This window comes from Calidris pugnax, unplaced genomic scaffold (genome assembly GCF_001431845.1).
Source record: "Calidris pugnax isolate Ruff unplaced genomic scaffold, ASM143184v1 scaffold68, whole genome shotgun sequence".
Lineage (NCBI taxonomy): Eukaryota > Metazoa > Chordata > Aves > Charadriiformes > Scolopacidae > Calidris > Calidris pugnax.
The window spans coordinates 2425193-2449925 of NW_015090921.1; the positions used below are offsets into that span (position 1 = coordinate 2425193).

The window sequence follows — 24733 nt, forward strand, 5'->3', positions numbered from 1 at the left end:
ATGCTGATTTTTTTTATTTTTTTTATTTTCTTTTTCCCCCTCTTTTTTTTTTTTTTTTTTTTTTTCTTTGCAGTGCAAGTGCCAGCTGAGTTTATATCTCCCTGAGGCAGATTTTAACTGTCTTGTCTGTGGTAGAAGATGTGGTGGAGCATGTGCGTTTGTATGGCTAGGAGATGGATATATAGAAAAAGGGAGCTATAGTCCATCTGTCTAGTGGTATGGTTTCAGAGGCTGAGATGAGGTGGGCTGGGGTGGGACCAGGGAATGATCACTTCTTCCTGAAACAATATTTTCCAAAAGGTTTAAAACTGCTCATCTTGGAGTTAAGACTGTGTATTGAGGATGTGAAAACAGCTCTCTGAAGTGTTATGCACTTGGGAGTTTATTTCTTACTACAAAACTATATTCTGGGACTTGGTGCAGAAAGAATGGAAGGCAGGGCCCTGTCCAAGTCTTTAATGCTGTCTTCCCACGTCTATTCCCAGGGCCAGAGCCAGTGCTGCTCTTTGCCAATCGAATTGATATCCGACAAGTGTTGCCTCACCGCTCAGAGTATACGCTGCTCCTGAACAACCTGGAAAACGCCATCGCCCTTGACTTCCACCACAGCAAGGAGCTGGTGTTCTGGTCTGACGTCACCCTCGATCGCATCATGAGGGCCAATCTGAACGGTAGCAACGTGGAAGAGGTGGTTTCCACAGGGCTGGAGAGCCCAGGTGCGTCACCACAAAAAAAAAAAAGGCAAAAACCTGGGGACTGGCCACGGTGTGAGAATAGGGGTGGGTGTGTGGAGAAAAGTGGGTATCCAGCATTCGAAGTGGAGTGCATCTCCCTGAGCAAGGGGATGGGTTGGATGGAATGGGTGCGAGATCAGTGTCCCTCTGGAGTTAATCTGGCCTGATGGGGGAAGAGGCAGGAGGACTGAATTGGGCCTCTTCTCAGGCTGAGCGGGAAAGGGAACTATTTTTTGTGAGCACATCCTGCTCCTGGTTTCACTGTGTGCTTAATTCTCCCCCGGAGATAGGTGGGCTTGCTATTGACTGGATCCACGACAAATTATACTGGACAGACTCTGGGACATCTCGAATCGAAGTAGCAAACTTGGATGGCACTCACAGGAAAGTGCTTTTGTGGCAGAACCTGGAGAAGCCCCGAGCAATTGCCCTACATCCTATGGAGGGGTGAGTGAAAACTTAGGACTCCAGTGAGCCCTCCGTGCAAGTGCTTCCAGGCAAACATTGAAAACCTCATCCTTGGTCACAAAGGCTGCCTCTGGGCTCAAGCCTTCATTTGGCACTGCCAGTTTGGGGAACCTGGCAATGCTGGGGGACCTGCGGAGCCTTAATCTTATTCTGGCCCCTTCAGGTTTCACCAGCCTGGTGAAAAACTGGTGTTACCATGTTGGCTGTCGCCAACTGGGTGTTACCTTGTTGGCTGTTGCTTCTCCCATGGCTGTGACCCAGTCTCATGCTCAAGGTCCCAGGAGTTGACACTGTTTTGCCCTGATAGGGAGTGAGGTGCATGGGACATTAGTTTTCCAACCTGTCTCTCCCTGCCTCTTCCAGCACTATCTACTGGACCGACTGGGGCAACACTCCCCGCATTGAGTATTCCAACATGGATGGCTCTAACCGGCGCATCATTGCAGACACGCACCTCTTCTGGCCCAACGGACTGACCATTGACTATGCAGGACACCGAATGTACTGGGTGGATGCCAAACATCACGTCATTGAGAGAGCCGACCTTGACGGGCGGAATAGGAAGGCTGTTATTAGCCAAGGTAAGTAACAGGGCTACGTACAGGGAGTGCTCTCTGCAGTAAAGAAGACAGAGTAACACAGTGGTTTCAGAGCCACTGGCTTCTGTTTCTATGCTTGGTTCCTGTTCTTACACCGAGGAAGAATTCTACCACTGCTGAGGGATGGTATTTGCTTTGTCTTTGGTGGACAGAAGAGAGGAATTGTCTATTATATTAGTTGAAGGTGGATTTGAGTAGATTGAGCTGGGACTGTTTACTTTGAGGAAGAGGAGGCTGAGGGGAGACCTCATCGCTCTCTACAACTACTTGAAAGGACACTGTAGAGAAGTTGGTGCTGGTCTCTTCTCGCAGGTAATTAGTGACAGAACGAGAGGGAACGGCTTCAAGCTCCAACAGGGGAGGTTTAGACTGAACATTAGGAAGGAATTTTTCACAGAAAGAGTGGTCGGGCATTGGAACAGGCTGCCCAGGGAGGTGGTTGAGTTGCTATCCCTGGATGTGTTTAAGAGTTGTTTAGATGTGGTGTTGGGGGATATGGTGTAGGGGATGACTTTGTAGAGTAGGGTAGATGGTTGGACTCAATGATCCCAAGGGTCTTTTCCAACCAAAATGATTTTATGATTCTATGACTGTGGCAAAGCCTAAGGGGCAGTGGAAAGAGCTTTTCCTTGTCTTCCTGCTAGCTTGAGTCCTGTTGGACCTGATCACATCCTTCTACTTGCTGTCTGTTACAGGCCTCCCCCACCCATTTGCTATCACTGTGTTTGAGGACAGTTTGTACTGGACAGACTGGCACACCAAGAGCATCAACAGCGCCAACAAATTCACGGGCAAGAACCAGGAGATCATCCGCAACAAGCTCCACTTCCCTATGGACATCCACACGCTGCACCCTCAGCGCCAGCCAGCAGGTAACTGCAGAGAGGGTAGAGACCCATTTGAGGCACTAGAAGACCTGCTGCCACCCACCACCCCGTAAAGCAGGGAGGTGGCAGGTCCCAACCCACCATATTATAACCCATATAACCCATATTATAACCCATAGATAACCACCTCCCTCTGCAGAGCTGTGTAGAACTTGCTCCATCGGGCAGTTCAGTTGAGGTCCCTCAGCCCCCTTAACCTGGTGTTACCACAGCTCCCTCTGCTGACACCGGGGAGTGGAGGCTCTCCAGTAAGAAATATTTGTGACTTGTTTATGCAAGAGCTGTTTTGGGAGGGGGGAAAAAAAAAAAAGAGTCATGAGCGGGCACTAATAATGACTGACACCTCCCTTATTCCTCTTGAGTTGCCATAATCTGCTCTAGAAGTGGATTGAGTTAGATACTTTATTTTAAAATTGAGCCCTACAAATGGAGTTAGTGCTTTAGTTTATACCTTTTTTTATTCTCAATTAACTTCTGAGTGGACAAGTGCTCTTTCTCATGTGGGTTTTAACACCTCACCTGCTGTTCGTCCTCTTTCCTTTACTCTTTTTGCTTTATGCCTGGTTGTTTTTGTCTTTGGCTACTTGAGCAGGGAGAAACCGTTGTGGGGCCAACAACGGGGGCTGTACTCACCTCTGCCTGCCCAGCAGCAAGGATTACACCTGTGCCTGCCCCACGGGCTTCCGCAAGACCAGCAGCCATGCCTGCGCCCAGAGTAAGTGAGGTGGGACCACAGCCTGCATGCTCAGATGTTCGGTGGGTGGCCGAGGGTTGGCAGTGGGAGCAGCAGTTGCTTCCAAGGAGGTGCAGCTAGATAGAACTGAGTTAGTAATATTAATTGCCCTGCCAGAGGGTGCTTCATCTTTTTTAATGCGTTCCCCTTGCCCTCGCAAGGCTTGGTGGGTGAGGATATAGAGAAACTCCATCCTTGGGCCCTTGTTTCAGGGCTGCTACTGGTGCCATGTTACCTGTCACAGCTGATTGTTTCCCTAAAGCTCCCATAGGAGCTGGCTGAGTGATGAACAAAAAAATTAAGGCCTCTTAGTTTGCAACCACATGGAAGAACTGGGCCAACTGTCTCCTAGATTCACAAGAGATGGCATAGCTGTTTGATTTGGAGTGAGGTCTATGCCATTCTTTAAAGAATACGGTTGACTTTGTTCCCTCAGCGTAGGTTGCTCCCAGGAGACAGTTCCCTACTACTCTGTTCCCCCAGTGCCCACCCCCCTGCAGTGATACTTTCCTGCCAATAAAGTCCTGAGCTGTGACCTGCCAGTGAGAGATGGTGTAAGAAGTTAAGGTTGGCTGTAGCAGGGAATTGTCTGTGTCTATCACTGTGATGTTGAACATAGAGAAATTAAAAGAAGACCTTTCGACCTTTGATCAGGTCTTGACAAGTTCCTGCTTTTTGCCCGAAGGATGGACATCCGTCGGATCAGCTTTGACACAGATGACCTGTCAGATGATGTCATCCCCCTTGCTGATGTTCGCAGCGCTGTGGCTCTAGACTGGGACTCAAAGGATGACTACGTCTACTGGACAGATGTTAGCACCGACTCAATCAGCCGAGCAAAATGGGATGGATCAAGTCAAGAGGTACAGTGTTAGCTATGTGTGGAGGTCACCTAGCCAGGAGACTCCTTGAGCGTGAGATTGGAAGCCTCTGAGATACACTAGCCTTCTAAGGAGCTGCACTTCATGCTGGATTTATTGTTGATTAGTTTGCCTACTTCTCAGAAGAGCCTCGAGATGACATTTCGTACATAAGTTTGGTATACATTTGGAAAGCCTTGAGTTGAGACATGAAACATGTTGATTTGTAAGCTGTGGTCAATTCCTTTGCTGTAGCCCTAAAATCTGAAAGGAGGAACTTCTAAATACTCTGTTATGTGCTACATTTGGAAAAGAGCCACGCTCCTTGGGAAATGCTTTTTGCACATGCCCTTAGGCTAATGTTGCCATAAATGAGGGGAACAGAGTTCAAAGTTTGGAATTGTGGTTTGATCAGATCTGAAAAATAGATGTTTCTCTAAATATAAAGCTTATTTGAACTTCTAAGTCCTTAATGCTCATTCTCATATGGCATGACTCGACTTGGGCTTTTGCCTTTTGAAGTTACCGTTGTTTAGAATACGTCATGCATTGGACAAGTGCTTTCTTCCTAAGGTGTAATCTCACTAAGGATTTTTAATTTTTGTTTTTATTTAGGTTGTAGTGGACACCAGCCTGGAGAGTCCAGCTGGACTGGCAATTGACTGGGTCACCAACAAACTATACTGGACTGATGCAGGTACTGGGATCCTCTGCTTTACCTAGACTTCTGTCATCGTTATTAGTCATGAAAATTGAAAAGCAGCTGGGTAGTTCTATCCGTCTCATTCCAAATTTGTCTGTCTAGCAAAAAATGGATTTTCATCTCGTATGCTTCTAACAAAGCAGGAGTTGAGGTGGAATCTTTAGTTTAATTCTCTTTGCAGTATCCCCAATACTAATTCTGTAGAAAGGTTTATAGCAGAAGTCAAGCACCGCTGTTGTCTTGCTGCAGAGCTTGCAATTCTGTGTGTTTACGTATCTTCCAACAGCGTAGTATCTGGAGGGTGTTCCCTGCTGGAAAGTCAATAGTTCAAAGAGATGTAAGGAAGGTGATTCTTTTCTAGCTGTTCTCTCATGCCTATGTAGCCACAGAGGTGACTTGAGAGATCTAATGGAAGGTGACAGCTTGAGCCATGTTTCTTACCTCTTTTCCAGCTATGGACAGAGATGGATGGAGGGCAATAATGCATTGTTGTATGTATTTTTTTTTTGCCTTAGCTCTGGTGATTCCAGAGGTCTTTGATCTCTCTCTCTTTTTCTCTCTTGACCTTTCTAGGAACAGATCGGATAGAGGTCTCCAACACAGATGGGACCATGAGAACTGTTCTAATCTGGGAGAACCTAGACAGACCTAGAGATATTGTGGTGGACCCAGTTGGAGGGTAAGAGATTCTTTCTTTGGGGACAACATGACAATTCTTGCATGTCTGAAGATTTGCTAGTTCTTTGGGTTTTTACCATTGTCTTTCTGATACCATTGTTTTACATCCTGCCAAAGACTGAAATTAGAAACCTGATTTTGGATGCTAGTGGAAGAAGATAAGCAGGGATAATTGCCTGTTGTGCTCTAGAGCTTGCAGGAGCTGACTTGTGTTTTCATTTGTTTATCCTGGGGATGGAAAAACTAAAGATGTGGTAAAAAAAACACTGAGAATGAGGCCATCTAGATCTTTATTTATTTCACATCTGTATTGAATTCAAGCTCTTTGCTTATCAACCAGAGTTCAGTCAGAAGGATTTCCTCAGGTAAATTACTGCTGATCTTCTATTTCTTTATTTCACATCTGTATTGAATTTGTATTCAAGTTCTTTGCTTATCAACCAGAGTTCAGTCAGGAGGATTTCCTCAGGTAAATTACTGCTGATCTCAAGCAAATTGTAACATTAATGGCTTCTTGGCTTCAAAGAACTGTGTCAGAGTATTGAGGGATCAGCTGTGCCACAGAAAGCAAACCTGAGTAGAAACAGAGACAAATGGTTTCAATGACTGATTCTTGCTTCTGAATCATAAGACCTTGTGGAACTAAGGATAGGGTGGATAAGAAGAAACTTGCCAGCCATTGCTTTAGGAGTGCTGACTGTCAGGAAAAGTGTGCTATTCTTTCCTTGAGTGCATTACTGGAAGGCCAATGCAGCAAGTGTATAAAGGGCCAATGGTGGAGACTGGTAAATAATTGCTCAATTTTTAGACCTTGAAGTATTATCTTGAACTTTTCCCTCCATGTAACACATGGGCAGTAGAAGGTATATACCCTGGAGTATGATCTTAGGTACATTACAAGAACCTAAAGCTGGACATGAGGACAATATTAGCCTAATGCTGCTTCGTGCTAGAGCTTGAAGGCACCAGGCTCTCTTGCTTCTCTGTAACGCTGCCTGCCCCAGAGGCAGGGGAGGAGTGCAAGCACTCACTTCTGTCTGGGCTTGTGTTCAGGTTCATGTACTGGACTGACTGGGGAGCCAGCCCCAAAATTGAGCGCGCTGGTATGGATGCCTCAAACCGCTTGGTGATCATTTCTTCCAACCTGACGTGGCCTAACGGCCTGGCCATTGACTACGAGTCGCAGCGCTTGTACTGGGCAGACGCGGGCATGAAGACCATCGAGTATGCCAGCCTGGATGGGAACAACAGGAAGGTAAGGAAGCCACCTTTGAGGAGGGGAGTCTGGGAGCCTGAGGTATAAGTCCTAGAGCACAGAGTGCTGATGGCCCCTGCCTCTCTTTCCAGTTGAAAGTGAAATCTCAAAATCAAGACATGCTGAGCTGCTTTCACTGGGAGAGAAAGCTCCCTTTTAGTTGTAAACTGTGTGTGAGGGAACCTCCATTGGAGGGCTGACGTTACCCCATCACTCTCCTTTTGCTGTTACTGTACATGATGATGCTGAGAAAGGGGGCAAGGGAAGCCTCTTCCCCTTAGTGACTTCTTAGTAATGTTTTTTGGGGGGGGCTGGGGGTAATCTGACCAGGTGCTGATTGGGAGCAATCTGCCTCACCCCTTTGGACTTACTCTTTATGGCGAGAGAATCTACTGGACAGACTGGCAGGCCAAAAGCATCCAGAGCGCAGATAGAAGGACTGGGCAGGCTCGGGAAACGCTGCAGGACAATCTGGAGAATCTTATGGATATTCATGTTTTCCACCGGCACAGGCCACCAGGTACAGAGCTCGCCCCAAGCCACGCTGAGCTGAGAGCTTGCTCAGGCTCTGCTTACGTGGCACAGCTCTCCTGCAAGGAGCTGACCTATCTGTCAGCCCTCCATGCCTTAAGTCACTGGGTGGAATATGAGAGCGTGAAAATGATTCTTGGCTTGGTACTTAAGGGCATTGTAGAATGCATTTCTATAGCTGTTGCACCCCCTTTTTTTCTGCTTGTGCTGCTGGCTTATGGGTTTCTCATCCCCTTTCCTGTAGTGCGTACAGCATGTCAAGTTGGCAATGGAGGCTGCAGCCACCTGTGCCTTTTGGCACCTCTTCCAAAAGGTTACAGCTGTACCTGCCCTACTGGGATCAACCTGCAATCCGATGGCAAGACCTGCTCCCCTGGTAAGTCCCCTCTGTAGGAACCTGATTGCAGTTTGGTATCACAGCTACGTTTTGCTCTTGCTTTGTTAGAGAATAAAATGCACTTTTATCTGCTTTACCCCTTGAAAAACCCATTTGATTCCCCTGAGTGGGAATCACTACGAAGAAACTTACTGATAACTGGAGCGATGCAGAAGAAGTTTGTCTTGAAATTATGTTGGGCAACTAAACAAGATGTCACATTTTTCCCCATGCTTTTGCCCTAATCTTGGGGTGGATTCTTTTGTAACTACAAGGTGCTGCATTCTTTAATAGGAACACATTCCTCCCGTGGACCCTCTTTTTGAGGATTGTGGAAGGCACTCAGCTTCTGGCCATGGTACATGCACTTTTTCTCCTTAGCAGGAGAAGACTGACTCCTAATCCCTGATTCTAACACTTATTAGCAGAAGTAACTATTCTATGACTGCACTCCTTTTCAACTTGGATATAAAGAAGCATTCAATAATGCTCAATAAAGCTTTTGTACTCAGATTCCCCATAAGCTGAGATCTGCCTGAGACTTCCCCTTCTCCACTGAGGCCAATGTCATCTCCAGAATGTTCAATGAATGATACCTGCAGTTGACTGAACTTGTTCCTGGCTGATATCTGTCCATTTTCAACTCTCTGCAGGAATGACCAGCTTTCTGATCTTTGCCAGAAGGACTGACATCCGCATGGTGTCTCTGGATATTCCCTACTTTGCAGATGTTGTCATCTCAGTCAACGTCACCATGAAGAACACCATTGCGATTGGAGTGGATCCTCGTGAAGGTCTGAACTTCCTACTCTATGCGACTATCTGTTTGAAAGGCAACAAGTGACTTAATATCTAAATGTCTGAGTAAAGAACCAGATGCAGATGTTACTGTAGGTTGTGAATTTGGGTAGTGGTTTTTTTTCCCCCGAGTCAGAGACCTGGATCTGTTTTTTAAGATTTTGCTTTTTAGTTGTTGGGGTTTGGTTTGGGTTGGTTTTGTTGTGGGCTTTTTTTAAGCTTCTCTTTTATCCACCCAGGAAAGGTTTACTGGTCAGACAGTACTCTGCGGAAAATCAGCCGGGCTGCCCTAGATGGCTCACAATTTGAGGACATCATCACTACAGGTAAGAAATATTTTGACCTGGGAGCCTCTTGCCTCCGTGCAGCATGAAAAGAGAGATTCTCTGATGCCCTGGTAGAATAATCTTGACATTTTTGGCAGTCAGGCAAGCAAAGCCTACATAATCTGCCTGATGACATGCACAAGGAATACCAGAAGTATTCTGGAATACCAGAAGTTCCTGACTAAGCTGGGAGGATGAGCAGTGACCGGTTCACCTTTCTGTTTTCCTCAGGTCTGTTGACTACAGATGGACTGGCTGTGGATGCTATTGGCAGGAAGATATATTGGACAGATACAGGAACAAACCGGATTGAAGTGGGCAACCTTGATGGCTCCATGAGGAAAGTCTTGGTCTGGCAGAACCTGGACAGCCCTCGAGCAATAGCTTTATACCATGAGATGGGGTTAGTGTTGTCAAGAGGCTATCTAGGGGTTAGAAACTTGACTTCTGACCTGTTTCCATAATGCTTGCTGGCTTTTCCCCAGGTACATGTACTGGACGGACTGGGGTGAGAATGCCAAGCTGGAACGCTCTGGGATGGATGGCTCTGGACGTGTGGTGTTGATCAGCAACAACCTGGGCTGGCCTAACGGACTGGCAGTGGATAAGGCTGGGTCCCAGCTGCTCTGGGCTGATGCACACACTGAGGTCTGATTCTGTTCTTCAGCATCGTTTGTCATTGGGTCTTTGGTAGCCTGGAGGCTTGTTTTGAAGCTCTTGAGCAAGCTATCAAAAGAACAAGGGGAACATAAGCTTTTTTGAGAGTATAGACTATGGGGAGGGTGGATTTGAGTAACATTGCTTGCTTAGGCTCCTTTTCCCACTTGATGTAGTAATTGCTAGCAGGAGGGATCAGTATTTTGAGTGTGGGGCTGATGATGTTTACTTCTTTCTTCAGCGTATCGAGGCTGCAGATCTCAACGGCGCGAACCGCCGCACCCTGCTGTCTCCGGTGCAACATCCATACGGCCTCACTTTGCTGGACTCTTACATCTACTGGACAGACTGGCAAACTCGCAGCATTCACAGGGCTGATAAGGACACTGGTGCCAATGTCATCTTGGTGAGGGCAAACCTGCCTGGCCTCATGGACATCCAGGCTGTGGATAGGGCACGGCCCCTGGGTGAGTTGCTGGGCTGCAGGGTTCTGTGGTGACTAGGGGAGCCCTTCTTAAAAGAGTCCTTTGGTGTAAAGCATGAGTGATAGAGTAACTTCTCAAAAATCAGCTTTCTTTTCTTCTTCACTCTTGTTTACCTGTTTTTTACACTTCTCCCTGTTTACCTAGCTCCATAGGTCTGGTGTTTGTTTAATTACTGCATGTTTTTTCACCACTTTCATCCCATTTCCTTCACTGGGTTGCACCAACAACCTCGTTCTCACACACATCAGAGCCACTTTCTTAGGAGGACTTTCCATAGGTCTGGTGTTTGTTTATTACTGCATGGTTTTTCACCGCTTTCATCCCATTTCCTTCACTGGATTGCACCAACAACGTCATTCTCGCACACATCAGAGCCACTTTCTTAGGAGGACTGAATAAGTCATGCCCTATTAGGCTTCACCAGATTCTACTGGCATTGGACAGTTTCCCTTTTTTATCTCCAAAAGCACTAATTCCTCTGAAGCTAGTTGCTGAAACTTTATTTCAAGTTTTAGTCACTTTTTTTTGAAGCATTGCAGGCTTCTTCTGCCTGTCTGCTACTTTGCTCTACGAAATCTCTGCTTCTTTAGTTTCTCTTAATATATTGTGCTCTCCAACTATTCTGTGCCAGAGTCAGATTCCTCATGTTACTCTTTGGGTATCCTGCATTACCCCATCATTCCTCCTTGCTCTTCGGTGGGAGCTGTGGCTTTGTTTTAGTGGAATTTCCCCAATACATACTTCCACAGGAAACCATGTGCTGCTTCTCCTGTGGATACTAACATCAGAACATCACTCTTGACAGCATAACTTCACCATATAACTTAAAGCTAACCAAAACTCTAGCCAACACATCCCTGTTGTCTTCTTCCCACTCCCTGCACCCATCTTCTGGGTTTGTCCCCTCCTAGTAAATTTATGCTGGGTGGTTGGGGTTTTTTTTTCCAATTTTAAAAAAGCAAAAGATATGACCCTAATATGTCAGGCACTTTCAGCAGGCTTCTCTGATGCTTTTGTTTACTTGCCACTGTGTGCAGCTAAGTTGGAACAGAAGCTTCTTTGTCAGCCTGGCCTCTGGTGCATTGTCACGCTGCTTCCCCCCAGGGTTGGCTCTTTCTGTCAGCATTACCCTTTGCAGCAATAATAAAGCTAAACTGGAGTTGTGTGACTCTATCAGCATTTGGCTGTTCCTTTTTCCATGGGAAAACTATGATTAGCAAGGAATGCAGGTTGAGACTTTGCTCCTAAAGCGCCCCTTTCTTCTGTACCTTCCTGTTCTCCTTGCCCAACCATGCCCATGCCCACCACGAGTCTTGGAGGGGAGGAAGGCAGTCTCTGTATGAAGGGCTCAGCGAGACTGGGATGGGATTGAGTCTTGGAGGGAAGGAGGCAGTGTCTGTATGAAGGGCTCAGCGAGACTGGGATGGGATGGATGAACTCAGCTGCTAACAAGTTGTGCATTTATGTAACCTTTGAAACAAAGCTTTCATCTGTGGGACCACACTGATCCTTAAACCATGCTTTCCCTGTTTCTCAAGGCTTCAATAAATGTGGAGTTCGTAATGGTGGCTGCTCTCACCTTTGCTTGCCTCACCCCACGGGCTTCTCCTGTGCCTGCCCCACTGGCATCCAGCTGAAGAGAGATGAGCAGACATGTGACTCTTCTCCAGAGACCTACCTACTTTTCTCTAGCCGTGCTTCCATCCGCCGTATCTCGCTGGACACCAGTGACCACACAGATGTGCACATACCTGTCCCTGAGTTGAACAACGTCATTTCTCTGGACTATGACAGTGTTGACGGCAAGATTTACTACACAGATGTATTTCTTGATGTCATCAGGTGGGTGCCAGTCGTCTACGTGGCCAGTGCCCAGGTCCCCCAGCTACTTGTGCTGGTCGTGCCGCAGGGAGCTGTGAAGTGTGCCAATAAGTTGGGGAGACAGATGTGGCAATACCCCACTGCTTACCCCTTGACTTTGGTACACAGTATAGTGTCTCTCGCTGAAGTAAGTGCTGAAGGTGTGTTTAACCTCCTGGAGACTATGGGGAAAAAGGTGTTAGGGAGGTAGCACTACGAAGTGGCCCTGTGGTTGATGTGAATCACACATGGAGGTTCTGGGAGCTACCCGTTCCTCACTGCCATTTGTCATTGATTTTCATCCAGGAGGTCGGATCTGAACGGCAGCAACATGGAAACTGTTATTGGTCAGGGTCTGAAGACTACAGATGGCCTGGCAGTGGACTGGGTTGCCAGGAACCTTTACTGGACAGACACAGGACGCAATACCATCGAAGTAGCTAGACTGGATGGAAGCTCCAGGAAAGTGCTGATCAATAACAGCCTGGATGAGCCCCGAGCCATCGCTGTCTTTCCCAAGAAGGGGTAGGTACCTTTGGTGGGGTAGGGAGAAGGGCTGTGTGGAGGCAGACTGGAAGAGGAAGTTGTGGGAGGAAGAAGAGATGTGCTGTGTGAGTCTGCAGGTACCAGCAAGGGGCTGACTGAATGACAGATGAGATCAGGCAGGCAGCAAGTTTGAAGATGGGGCAGAAGGCTGACAGAAACAAGCTACAGACCACACAATCTTTTTTTGAACCTGAAAAATCTGGCAGTTTAGTTCATAGCTAAAATTTTCATTAGGCTAAACGAAACGTTCTTTTCTTCTGACACTTGCCTTTTATCTCTTCAGGTACCTCTTCTGGACAGATTGGGGTCACATTGCTAAAATTGAACGAGCAAACTTGGACGGCTCTGAACGTAAAATCCTGATTAACACTGACCTGGGATGGCCCAATGGATTGACTTTGGATTATGACACCAGGAGGTCAGTCTAAGATTTTCTTACACTTGCGTAGGGTTAAGGGATGTAATGATTTTTTTATTTAGCTTTCTTGGCTTGGTTTATTGGAGTAGTGATGTGGGTTTGGGGTCCTTTTTTGTCTTTGTTTTTGTCTGATCCATCTCGACTAGTGAAGAACTAGAAAGTAAAGAGGGATTGTATAGATGGAAGCTCACCTCTTCCCCTGTTCCTCCAGGATTTACTGGGTGGACGCGCATCTTGATCGTATAGAGAGCTGCGATCTCAATGGAAAGCTGCGGCAAGTGTTGGTCAGCCAGGTGTCACATCCCTTTGCTCTCACACAGGTAAGAAGATTTTTCTGCTGCCACCATTTCTCCCTGGTGGGTTGATCAGTTTGGAAAGTCTGGAGAAACCAAGATAGCTGAGGGTATAATACTTCTGTGGCTCCCTGGTGGGTTGATGACTTGAGAAAGTCTGGAGGAATCAAGATAGCTGAGGGTATAATACTTCTGTGGAGCTAAGAAAGGAAGTTTGTCTTAACTCCAGTGGGGTGTAGACAGTCATTCTCTTTAGGGTAAGGGGGGAAGGGGTTGAGAAGGCCTTTGTTTGGGGCCTTCTGCCACAGGGATGTGGTTTTTATGGGCATCCTGTGTCTGTGTGGCTAATCATGCTAATGGCTGTGATTTTTGTTTGCTGTCTCCCTGAGCAGCAGGATAGGTGGATATACTGGACTGACTGGCAAACCAAATCTATCCAGAGAGTGGACAAATACTCCGGGCGGAACAAAGAGACAGTCCTGGCCAATGTTGAGGGACTGATGGACATCATTGTTGTTTCCCCTCAGAGACAGACAGGTAAATAGGAGGATCTTGGTTCAGGCAAACGCTAGTTTTAGACCAAAACAACTCTGGAACTATCGTGCACTGTAGATGTCAAGCGAGATTGGCATCCTTTCTTATATTCCAACTGTTAATGCATCTTCCCCGTGCACGTTCCTCGTCTGCCTGTGACGTTTCAGTCAAGTACAGTCAAGTCAACCTTGTTCTGCTACAGCTTTGATTAGCAAATGTCATGCGCATTCCTTGTCTGCCTGTGACGTTTCAGTCAGGTACATCTTAACTGTGTTCTGCTACAGCTTTGATTAGCAAATGTCACTTTCTGTGACATTGTGTTAAAACAGAAGAATGTGAGCTTGTTGGTTTTTAATCTCTGCAGCTGTGTTGACTGGGCTCCTTTCTAATGATTTCCAGTGCCTTCCTTTACAAGACTTCCCTAACCCTACCAGTGTCTGGCTGTTGTCATCACTTTCTTAGCAGTCAGATAAAGGGTGTGTGCCACAGCGTAGAAACTTGCTGGTATTCCTAGGAAGTATCTCTGGCTGAGCAGGGAAAAAAAAAGGTGGTTGCTCTGAGCTCCTAATCTGCGGAGTATTTAGAAAACTGCTTGTTCCTTCCAGGTACTAATGCTTGCGGAGTGAACAATGGAGGCTGCACTCACCTCTGCTTCGCCAGGGCTTCTGACTTCGTCTGCGCGTGTCCGGATGAACCAGATGGGCGGCCCTGTTCTACCAGTGAGTTTACTTGCTGGGTGTCTCTTGGGTAGTAGCTTCCATAAGTGAGCCACTGCAGAGCATCTGAAGCTCTCCAGCGTAGAAAGACTTCTGCAGAGTCATATGCTGGAAGTAAGGTTGTGAGCAATAGAGCCGCCTTCTGTCCTTTTTGCTGATAAGGCTGGGTTTGGGATGGGAAAGCTGCTTAATCCAGGCCATTTTAGAAACTCTCCGTCGCTTTCCAGATTTGTTCATCTGCCCCACAAAGTTGGGGTCCTGCTTATTTTTTCCTCTGTTGTTCTAGTTCCTGGTGTGGTGCCCCCTGGTCCTGAACCCACCAGGGTAAGTGAGAGAAGTCAGACACCACCTGGCAGAGTAGATACCTCAACAACCAAACCTCTCACGTCTCTGGAAGCAGTGGAAGGAAAGTAAGTGCTGTTGTTCTTTTGGAATTGGGGTGTGAAAGTCACAGCTTGTGCAAAGTGCAACATGCAAGCCCCCTATGATTGTCATCCAGACATACCTCTCCTTAGCCAAAAGAGGCTATTTCAGCTCCAGACTTCACATTCATAATGGGAAAAGCCATTTTGACAAAGAATGCAGAACTCTGAGCTGACAAGGAAGAGGTGCAGAGATCCTTCTATTAAAATGCGTGTCTAGGTTCACTCTGCTGAAGTGTTAAAATCCTCCTGAGACCACGTGATTCATTTGGCTGATTTTTGAACTCCTAATTTTGAGAACTGCTTTCGGAGAGGAGGAGATGGGAGTCTGTTACTTAAATTCACCGAGACATCTGAGGAAGTGAAGTGGTTCTGCCCTGGCCACAAAGGGCTAGCTTGTTTGGGGCAGAACAGAACCTTTGCAGCTCTAACATTGAAGTTACAACACAGGTAGTTAAGAGACTTTTTTCTGCTAATTCCCTGCAGCCTGCTATTCCTACTGCCCAGCAAAAAAAGTATGTTAAATAATATATGGCTGGGTTATTTGCAAGATAAAACTTCCACTTTGTTGAATGTGATGTATTGGACAGAAAGATCGTTGTGCTGACTCCCGGGATGTTCTGATTTTTGTTTCAGCGCTGATACTGAAATTTGTGTTCTGATAGATAGATGTCTGTGTGCACTTGTGTACCTGAGAGGTGAATCTAGAATGACTGGGATATAAAGACATTGCAGACCTATATATATGTATATGGTCCTCTCTCCTCTGGATACAGAAAGACACTGAAGATGGGAAAGGGAGGTTCCTGTTACTGAACTGGAAATGGAAGGGATATTGGTGCTAGCCTGTCCCATCCTGTCTTTTGATACCTTTGATACTGTTAGTACATCTGTCAGTAACTGTCTGTCCTTCTGTCTTTCAGCTGCTCTGACAAAGACGCGAGGCGAGGCTTGTGTACCCACGCCAACGAGGCAGTGTTGGCAACCATGGGTGAGTTCCTTTGCTTTAACTCCTCTCCACCAGGGTTGTTCCTCCAGATGTGCCCAGGCCATTCCAGTCCGTAGTGTTTGAAACTCCAATTTCTGAAACTCAGACTTGAATTACTCACCTGCCCTCTGAGCAGAGAAAAGTGTGTCTGAGGATGAACATCCATCATACACATTCATTAGCTTATATGGGGACTTCTTCAAATGACACTTAGGTCTGGAGAATAGTTCTGTTTTCTTTCATCCTATACCCCATCCATTGGGCTTTTTCCATTAATGATACTCTTTTTCACCATCCCCTTTGTATTTAGTTGAGGATGGTTGACTAGAGTAATTGTTTCCCACTGCAGGAGTAACCTGTCAGCAAGGGGGGGTCTAACTCATCCTTATTCAACTCCATTACAAAGATCTTGATGCTCTGTGGTTCGCTGGGGCCTGGGCGGGAGGAAGGGCTATTATATTCTTGGTTTCATATGAAGCCAGACAAAACCGTCAGCTAAACCTTGGTGTGTTGACATTTTACCTTCTGTGTGTTGTAAAAACTCTGTATTCCAGACAAAACCGTCAGCTAAACCTTGGTGTGTTGACTTTTTACTTTCTGTGTGTTGTAAAAACTCTGTATTGGGTGTTACGCTGAGGTCAGTATTACTCAGTGAAAATTAAGGAGAGTGCATAAATTGCCCTTGCTGTTCACTTTCAGGAGAAGGACTGCACGTCAGCTACATTATTGGAGGTCTTCTCAGCATCCTGTTTATTTTGCTGCTTATTGCTGCTTTGATTATATATAGGTAAGTGGTCTTTTCCCCCCCCCCTCTTGGCCAATAGCAAAATCTAGGGTTGTAGGAGAAGAAAGCTCCTGAAAGCACTTGCATCTTTCTTTATTGCCGTTTACAGTCCCTTTCTTCTCCCTTGGAAGCAGTGTTTGATAATTTTATTTGCAAGGTTTGAGTCCTTGAGAAGTGTTGGGCAGACAACTGCTATTTGAAGCCTTATTGGCTAAATTTTCTGCAGAGACCTTATGAGTTATGGACAGGGATCATCTTTCTTTATTGCCACTTACAATCCCTTTCTTCTCCGTTGGAAGCAGTGTTTGATGATTCTATTTGCAAGGTTTGAGTCTTTGAGAAGTGTTGGGCAGACAACTGCTATTTGCATCTTTCTTTATTGCCGTTTACAGTCCCTTTCTTCTCCCTTGGAAGCAGTGTTTGATAATTTTATTTGCAAGGTTTGAGTCCTTGAGAAGTGTTGGGCAGACAACTGCTATTTGAAGCCTTATTGGCTAAATTTTCTGCAGAGACCTTATGAGTTATGGACAGGGATGTGAGATAATTTGTGTCTCACACGTGTGAGCTCATTTCTTCCAGATAGCTTCACCTATCACTGCCACTACAGCTTTTGGGGTTACATGGCAGTGCCTTGCTGTAGTGGTAGCTGGTGAATATACTGGTAGCTGAAGAGCAAGGCGAAGCCAAGGTTGTCTCTTTTTGAGGGACAGCAGAGAGCTTTCCACTTTGCTGGAGCTTTCCACTGGCTGAGCACTCGGGAACTTTGGATCCTGGCAGTGTGTCCTTTCTGATGTTTCTTTCCCTCTAGGCACAATAAGTCCAAGTTCACCGACCCTGGCTTGGGGAACCTAACCTACAGTAATCCTTCATATCGGACGTCTACCCAGGAGGTGAAGATTGAAGCGATTCCCAAACCAACCATGTACAACCAGTTGTGCTATAAGAAAGAGGTAAGAGCTGCTACTGAGGTCACGGGAGCCCGGCTCAAGCTGCTGTTGAGTATTACAGGCCTTAGTATGTGAAAACGTTGCAACGAGCCAGGGTTTACTTCTGGTACAGAAGACAACTTCAGTGAATTGCTCAGATTCCTGTAGCAGCACTTCTTCCCCGGTGAACTGTGGTGAATTAGACCTGGCTTTAGCTCTCTGCTGCTTCCCCACTCCCATAGTGTCTTGTATTTCATTTCTACTGGGTGCTGGCCCTCCAAGTACTGGAGTCAAAGGGAATTGGCTTCCCTGGACACAGTCCCTGTTAGTGACTGTTGTCCCCAGATTGCTTTGGACAGTCACCAGGGGAACCAGGCAGCCAGAAGGACTTTGGTAACATGAACATGGCTCCTGATAGTGCGTTGCCTGGAAGGGGTGGGATAGGGAGCATTTTAAAGCCCCCCCGGAGGTCTGCCCTGTGTGCCACAGGGTGGGAGAGGGTTTGATAGGATATCTTGCTGCACTTAGTTTTTCCTCTGTTTTCTCCTCAGAAGCTTTCTTATCACTCAGATAGCTTCTCATCTTCCCTCTTCTGATTTCCGTCCACATCCTCACGTCAGGTATCACTACTCTGTGTGTTTGATCCTGCCTCCCTCACTCAAGCTCTGTTGTGTGGCTCAAGCACTGTCCCATACTAATTGCTCTTTCTAACCCTCCCTGCCTCTGCTTGCCACTTTTATGTCCTTAAACCAGGTCTACTGTCTGTCAAGAAAGTATAGGTAGATTTCTATGGCAGATCCTCTGGTCTTGGCTTTAGCTACTCATGCTTAGTATGGGAAACTTGAAAAAGATAATTTCTGTACAATTATTTATGATTATCTGTGAGATCACTTAGTTTCTGTAGCAGGCATCACAGCAAGACTTACACAGAGGAGAGTTTTCCCTGGCTTTGTTTTTCAAATGTGCTATCCCACAGATTTCCCAAACTTTCCTGGCATTTTAACCTTATCTACTAAGGAAAAGTCAGGATTATTTATATGGGAATCTAAATATTTTCACCTTTTCTCTTAATTCTGCTGCTCCTAGATATACCCAGCAGTATGTTTTCCCCCACCCCCTTCGCTTTCTCCTCAGGGATAAATCAGATGTTCTGATGGTCCTTATTTGTCAGTGAGCCAAGTTAGACAGATTTCATTACTTTAATCTCAGTGTGGTCCCTTTAGCCTCTGATCATTCTTGTTGTTTCCCTATAATCTCCCTCCCCTGTATCACTGTGAGACTCGGGCTTAACAGTGGTGTTCCAGCTGTGCTTTCCTGAGAGATGAATCTAGAATGACTCAGAGATAAAGTTACTGCAGACCTAGAATCAATTTCCTGCCTGCTTTTACCATGAAGTCTTCTAGTTCTTCCCACTTCCCATTTTCTTGGGTTTCTTTTTTTTTTTTTCGGTTCTTCCCGCTTCCCATTTTCTTGGGTTTCTTGTTTGTTTTTTTTTTTTTTCTTCCTTTTTAGGCTCAGTATTGTTCTTACTCCCTGCTGTCTGGAAATATATATTTATATATTAGTTGAATTTGAAGAGCCAGCTCATCCTCATTCTCCTTCCATGATTTGAAGGCTCCTGGAGTTTGGAATGAGAGCTCTTGCAGGGAGGATTGGTCTCAGGGGTGGGGAAGAACTGAAGGGAAAGGAAATATATATTTATATATTAGTTGAATTTGAAGAGCCAGCTCATCCTCATTCTCCTTCCATGATTTGAAGGCTCCTGGAGTTTAAAATGAGAACTCTTGCAGGGAGAATTCGTCTCAGGGGTGGGGAAGAACTGAAGGGAAATGTAGAATGGGTTCTGCCATTGTGACAGTCAAAGCCATTGGCTGTTTACGTGGAGGTCCAGGCTTTTGTCTGCTTCCCTGTCTACATTCCAGCTCTGCTTTGCTCTTTGCCGTATTTTTCCATAGATATATTGTGGTTGGTTGGTGGTTTTTTTTTTTCATTCATGTGTCTCCTCCCTAGACTGGTCCTGACCACAGCTACACCAAGGAGAAGATCAAGATCGTGGAGGGGATATGCCTTTTATCCGGTGATGATTCCGAGTGGGATGACCTTAAGCAGATTCGGAGCTCCCGAGGAGGGATCCTCCGTGACCACGTCTGCATGAAGACAGACACGGTCTCCATCCAGGCGAGTTCGGGTTCACTGGACGATACCGAAACTGAGCAGCTGCTACAGGAGGAACAGTCTGAGTGCAGCAGTGTGAACACAGCAGCAGCCACCCCTGAACGGCGTGGCTCGCTCCCAGACACAGGCTGGAAACACCAACGCAAGCCCTCCACGGAGAGCGAGGTCTAAAGTACGCGCGACTTTGGAAACGCTCGTACCCTCCTTCGCCTCTGCTCTGCACAAAAAGAAAAAAAAAAAAATATACAGACAGGACTCTGCCTGCTGGGCAAGGAAGGGGACAGAGACCAGCCTCTCGCGCGAGTGGCCCAGAGACTGTGACTGCCTTTCAGCGAGGAGCTTGGGCAGCTGTGCTGTTGTGGTTGGAGAGGGAGGATGGGTGGGTTGGAACCCAGAGACCCTTTTTGGCTCATTTTCACTGTCTGTGGTTTATTTATATATTCCCTTTTCCTGGAAGCTGCCACGTTTAACTTTTGCAGTGACTCCTCTGGCCTGAATCCGGTTTGGGTTCTGTTTTCTCTGGCAACCTGCAAGTCCTGTGCCATCCAACTCACGGTCAATGCCCAAGAGGAGAGCAAGAGCTGCCTCATTGCTAGCTCCTGGTCACAGAAGTTCCCTGTGTCATTCCAGTGCTAACAGCACCCTTTGAGGCTTTGTGTTGAGGGGTCTCTGACTTGAGAGAGGTCCTGGAATAGATGGAGGATAGTTTGGGGCTCGAGGGGACGCTGACACAGCATCAGGTCACTCTTTAAGGGCATGAAAGAAGGTAACCACAGTTGCCATGGGTTTCTTCCTGAGAGCATCACTGCTTACTTTCCCATCTGCTAGTAAATACTTTAAGGGATTCTCGGATTGGAGCACTGTGTCTGTTGCTGGCAGTGGACACTGCTCCTGTTCTCCCATTTCCTGTTCAAAGATGTTTCTACTCTGGAAAAACAAGAGTCAGCAAATGGTCCTTTCTGAACTGCTCCCTGTGAGGTCCCAGTGCTGTTCTTGAGAAGAGATTGGTGGTGTTCTGAGCTCTACAGAGTTGATGGGAGGAAATGGATCTCAGCAAGACCTAATTTCTACTCTGGTCTTTGCATAACTGATACATAAAGAAAAGAAAACTTTCTAAGTCCCCACCAGTCCCAATTCTGCAAGGTCCCAATTCTCTTGGCCTTTAGGACCTTTGATTACCGTAATGAGGGAAAAGAGAGAATTCCTAGGTCAAGTCTTTCCCAGGGGAATGCTCAGTGCTGACAGTTAGGAGCTGCTTTATTACCAGGCGGAGCGCGTTTGACCTAGAATAGGAGACAATAAGCAGGGAGCTGTAAGGGTCGTTTAAAATAGTTGTTTATTGGATAGAATTGCACTTTAAGCTCTTGTGTTACCGCTAAAAAGCTCTCTTTGCCAAGTCCTTTTCCCATCAGCTGCCTGAGCTTCAGGTGTTCTCTGGCCTCCGAGGCTTTTGTCCTCTAAAAGGTCTAATCCCACCCTCGCAGTTCCACCCCAGCACCATCCGATGCTCCCAGGGACTGTTGCCACCTTCTCATATTCTCTTGACTTCTCTTGTCACCTGTTTGGTCAGAGGGGAGAAAAAATAGAGAAAACATCTCTCGATGGATTTGTATTAACCCCTGGAGTCATATGACTGCTCTCACGGTAAAATCTTGAGTGTTAAGCCGGATCTTTGGGAGCAGAACTTTCCAGTGAAGAATTTCTAGTGGCAAACTCTGTAACCTCTTTATCTCCTGGGAAGACACCAAGTACATTCCCACCTGTGGTGTAGAGAGAGCAAGACATACCCTAGGGGTATGGCTTAGAGGTGTGGGGAGGGTGCATCTCCCAGGTGTTATTTTTCCAGCTGGTACAAAAGTAAAAAAAAAAAAAAAGATAAAAAAAAAGGGAAATACATCCTACTCTGCTCTAACCTTGTTCGTGTACTAACAGTTGTGCTACTCCTGAAAAGCAGGGTGGTTGCCAGCGGGTTGGCTGCACTTCTTACAGCAGAGGTGGCTTTGCAAACCTGGAGCTAAGGCTTGGAAATTTCCCTGTGTTAATGTGGGACTCTTCCCTACTCCCAGTGGGATTTTTAATTTTTTTTTTAATTTTTTTTTTTTTCCAAAATTAGATTTTTTTATTTAATTATTTATTTGATTGACTCCAGCCTGGGAAGCATTGTTTTTATTGGGCAGAGGCACTTTTGGATTGAGGCGTGGACTCGACTGGGACCTGAGAAAGGAGGGCATATCCCTGACATGGGCCTTGCCTGGTGAAGCTGCCTCGTGCAGGGACATCACCTGAGGGCTCAAGGGTGGGCAGAAGAATCCACTGCAACAGAAACCGTGTGTTAGGGGCATCAGAGCTGGGAGTGGGGGGGATACATGGGGGAGGAGGAAGGCTCTGGTTTCTAGGAGAAGCAGGGTTTCTATGGGTTTGGGAGGGAAGAGGGTGTTGCCCCAATGTGCACCAAAATCTTGAGGTGGTGGGACAGGGGTGAAGGGAAACACCCACCCAGACCCTGTCACTTTAGGTTCAGTCAGCCTGACAGAATAATTGCCTGATTTGCAAGTGCAGAAGGGAAAGAGGGGAAAAAAACCCAACCCAGTCAGTCTTTTCAACACCTTGGTGGTGCTTGGGATTTCCACCTTGACAAATAATCTCTGCTGCTTCTCAGGAGGGACCCTGCACGCTCCAGCCTAACAACCACCTGCTCTCTGCTCCCTTCCTCAAATGATTATGGCACAAAAAGAAAAAAAAAAAAAAGGAGCATCAAAATGTCCACCAGCCTTGTCACTTTAGGTTCAGTCAGCCTGACAGAATAATTGCCTGATTTGCAAGTGCAGAAGGGAAAGAGGGGAAAAAAACCCAACCCAGTCAGTCTTTTCAACACCTTGGTGGTGCTTGGGATTTCCACCTTGACAAATAATCTCTGCTGCTTCTCAGGAGGGACCCTGCACGCTCCAGCCTAACAACCACCTGCTCTCTGCTCCCTTCCTCAAATGATTATGGCACAAAAAGAAAAAAAAAAAAAAGGAGCATCAAAATGTCCACCAGCCTCTCCTCTACCACGGAGGTGGGCAGGAATTAGTTTCTTCTTCCCAGAGACGACCCCAGTGAGATGCTTCCTATGGGGGGGTACATCATGGTTCCCCGTTCTGGGGAAGAGAAGACCCTCGTTGCACTTAGGATGTTAAGAATGTAGAAAGGCCACTGGAGGATGATCTCTTGAGCACTGATTTACTGTGTAAAAAAAAAAAAAAAAAAAAAAAAAAACCGAGCTAACGTCAGTGATTTCCGTGTGTTCCTGTGTAATGGTTTTAACGTTACTCACTGGAGACATTGGACTTTCTGGAGTTATTTAACCACTGTGTTCAGTATTTTAGGGGTTGATGATAATTTAATATAAATTTAGCTTTTCTTAACCACTCTGCCTGGCTTTTGGTTGTGAATCACACACGTTACCTGAACACTCCTCCCTGACCTGTTTGCACAAAACCTCAACTGCTCCTTGGAAAGAGGAGCTCCCTGACCTGTTTGCACAAAACCTCAACTTTTCCTTAATTTGAGAGAGAACATCAGAAGGGATCTGGGTTCATTTGATAATTTTATGGTGACACACACTTCTTCTGCCACCATGGCCTTGAATTGAGGGCCAAATAGCCACACTCGTGCACTGTTGCAAATTTCTACACACATATAATACCTCTGACCCTGCCCCCACTTTGTGTTTTTTTCCTTTTTGTTACCATTTTAACACGGCAGCAGCAAAAGAGGATGTTCTGCTTCCAGAAAAGGATGTCTTTTTGGAAATTATTAGGACTGTAAGTGATCTCAGGCCTCTGCCCAGTGGAGAATAAAGCTCGAAGAGCTGGCTTCCTATCTATAAGGGGTTTTGTTCAAAATTATGTTGCATTTTTTTTATAACCGAGAGTAATAATGAAACATTCAGTAGTAATTGACACCGCACTACTGCTGCTAACCTCATACCCCCTTCTGGCACTCTTCTGAGGAGTCACAGAATTGTTGGAGTTGGAAGGGACCTTCTAGAGATCATCCAGTCCAACTCCCCTGCCAAAGCAGGGTTGCCCAGAGCACATCACTCAGGTGGGGCTTGAAGATCTCCAGAGAAGGGGACTCCACACCCTCCCTGGGCAGCCTCTTCCAGGGCTCTGCCACCCTCACCCCAAAGAAGTTCTTCCTCAGATTGGAGTGGAACTTCCCATGGTCCAGCTTGTGCCCGTTGCCCCTCGTCCTGTCACTGGGAACCACTGAAAAGAGTCCGGCTCCATCCTCCTTCAACCCACCCTATAGATCCTTGTCAGCATTAATAAGGTCTCCCCTCAGCCTTCTCTTCTCCAGGCTACAGAGTCCCAGCTCTCTCAGCCTTTCCTCATCAGGGAAGTGCTCCAATCCCTCCATCATCTTTGTTGCCCTAAACGTTTAAAACATTTATTCCTGCTCATTTTCCAGCTGAAGCACAGCACGGAAGCGAGTGCGCTGAGGGCACGCACAAACATAAACTCCTCTTTAATCGATGCTGCTGCAGCAGCAGTGTGGGGGCACCGTCAGACCCATGGCAGTTGGGTGGGGGGCGCCCCCTGATTTACCCCCAGGCATTTTTCCTTCGCTGGCTTCAGCCGCGGCGAAGAGACAAAGGAGGGAAAACGCGGCGATTTCCCTGCGAACTCACTAACCGTGTTAAAAATATGAAAGAAAAGCGAGCCCTTTCCCGCTTTACCCCTTCGCGAAAGGCGACGGGTCCCGCGGCCCCGCCTCAGGACGCCACCGGGGCCGGGCTCTGCGGGCCCCGCCGCCGCCCCACGCCCTCACCGGGGTCACGGCGGCTGCCGCGGGGGCCCGAATCTCCCCTCAGCAGCGGGTAGACGTGGCGGCCTCCTTCCCCGGCACAGCCTCGGTGGTTATTACCGGGGGGGGGACACGGGGGGTGCCCAGGCCGCAGGGCCCCGGTGCTTTCCTGAGGCGGCCGCCCCCCCCC

General features: G+C 46.9%; 1 protein-coding gene across 6 annotated transcripts in view; it reads left to right on the top strand.

The window, feature by feature from the left end:
- Positions 1-23010, top strand: part of LRP4 (LDL receptor related protein 4) — a 34565-nt gene extending 11555 nt beyond the window's left edge. For 2 of the 6 annotated variants that reach the window (XM_014950368.1, XM_014950370.1), the window contains exons 9-30: positions 4076-4284; positions 4897-4978; positions 5558-5663; positions 6716-6917; positions 7248-7437; positions 7693-7824; positions 8478-8618; positions 8862-8948; positions 9180-9351; positions 9434-9596; positions 9847-10072; positions 11629-11932; positions 12257-12475; positions 12780-12914; positions 13126-13234; positions 13600-13744; positions 14347-14460; positions 14744-14867; positions 15803-15870; positions 16567-16654; positions 17460-17601; positions 19588-22518. In XM_014950368.1, coding sequence (XP_014805854.1) covers positions 4076-4284; positions 4897-4978; positions 5558-5663; positions 6716-6917; positions 7248-7437; positions 7693-7824; positions 8478-8618; positions 8862-8948; positions 9180-9351; positions 9434-9596; positions 9847-10072; positions 11629-11932; positions 12257-12475; positions 12780-12914; positions 13126-13234; positions 13600-13744; positions 14347-14460; positions 14744-14867; positions 15803-15870; positions 16567-16654; positions 17460-17601; positions 19588-19923 — 3494 coding nt within the window. In that variant the 3' untranslated portion in view covers positions 19924-22518. The other 4 variants (XM_014950371.1, XR_001412940.1, XM_014950372.1 and 1 more) reach the window with 4 other exon arrangements.
- The last annotated feature ends 1723 nt before the right edge of the window (positions 23011-24733 follow it).